Source organism: Suricata suricatta, chromosome 10 (genome assembly GCF_006229205.1).
Source record: "Suricata suricatta isolate VVHF042 chromosome 10, meerkat_22Aug2017_6uvM2_HiC, whole genome shotgun sequence".
Lineage (NCBI taxonomy): Eukaryota > Metazoa > Chordata > Mammalia > Carnivora > Herpestidae > Suricata > Suricata suricatta.
In genome coordinates this window covers 5,821,172-5,822,505 of record NC_043709.1, presented here as the reverse complement: position 1 = coordinate 5,822,505, position 1,334 = coordinate 5,821,172, and the positions used below count along the sequence as shown (strand labels likewise).

General features: G+C 64.8%; 1 protein-coding gene across 1 annotated transcript in view; it reads right to left on the bottom strand.

Moving 5' to 3' along the window:
- Positions 1-2: 2 nt before the first annotated feature.
- The window catches only part of A4GALT (alpha 1,4-galactosyltransferase (P blood group)), a gene marked incomplete at its 3' end in the record, with an annotated part of 21,971 nt that continues 20,639 nt past the window's right edge, over positions 3-1,334 (bottom strand). Inside the window, exon 3 of the mRNA XM_029955401.1 lies at positions 3-306. Coding sequence (XP_029811261.1) covers positions 3-306 — 304 coding nt within the window. The remainder of the gene's footprint in view (positions 307-1,334) is intronic.

Below are 1,334 nucleotides of genomic sequence, written 5' to 3'. Positions count from 1 at the left end.
CAGGGTAGGGTGGTGACCCCGCGGCAGCCTTGGCTGTCGCCCAGGCTGCGGACGGAGCACCAGCTCTTGAAGACCCGCGTGAGCAGCTGCGGGCCCTGGTGGCCCCAGACCCAGCCATTGTAGTGGGCCACGAAGTCACGCATGCACAGCGCCAGGAACTCGTGGTGGCGCTCGAAGGCCAGGAAGGCCCCGTTGAGGAGGTCGGAAGACTGGGCGCCCAGCGAGTTGGTCAGATTCTGCAGGTTCCTGAGGACAATGAAGTCTGTGTCCAGGTAGATGCCCCCGAACTTCCACAGGAGCGTGATCCTGGAGGCGTCGGAGAGCACGGGCACAATGTAGGGCTCCTGGCTTTCCCTCCGGGTCGCATACCAGGCCTCCAGCGGCGTGTCCCGGAACAGCGCCTCCAGGTCCAGCGGGAGCAGGTGGACGTTTGGGAAGCAGCCCAGCAGCGAGGACTCCAAGTGCTGGGGCAGGGAGGTATTCCGGCCGGACAGCCCCTTCATCAGGACCGCCACCCGGGCCTCGGGGTGCGCCCTGGCCGCTGACTCCACGGAACACATGAACAGGAAGGTGAGGTTGGTCTGGCCGGAGGTCTCCACGAAGAAGATGTTGCCCAGAGACGGGTCCCTGGAGATCAGCTTGGGGGGCACCCACCGGGGGCAGGGGACGTCGGCAGGCAGGTTAGGGAATTCCCCTTGGCCGCTGGGCTCTCCGGCAATGTGCCAGTAGATCATGACGGAGACGAAAAACATGAACGTGAAGCTGATGATAAGCAGGGTGCAGGCCCGCTGGCTGGGAGCCCCCCGGAGCAGCCGCAGCAGGCACTCAGGGAGCCTGGGCATGTTCTCCCCAGATGGCACCAGGAGCCTCCAGCAGGAACTGGCTGGTCTGCAAGAGCGGGCATTGCATCAGGGCAGCCTGCCACATCCCTACCCGGAAAAAAACGCCTCCCACAAACACCGGCCATAGCTGATGCGGGCTGCCAAAGCCCTGCCGGGGGGCCTGCAGGGGCCCCGCTGCGCTCAGAGCACCATCTCCTTCCTCACCTGTAAGGCCGGAAGGGCGGGCCAGGGGCTGGGGTCTGGGCAGCATCCCTTTTGCTGTCTGTGACATGCCTGTGAACTTCCCAAGGACTCAGCCAGTGCTACCTCCGGGACATGGGCCACCGAGGGCCCAGGCCGGGGTTCGGGCACACACAGGGGTTGTCAGAGGTGATGCCCCTTTAATGGGACACACAGGTCTCTAGGCTGGTGAGGCTGGTCCCCCTCAGGCTGCGGGCAGCCTATGATTCTAGGCAGGATGTGCCTCGTTCTTTCTACCCGGAAGTCCCAGCC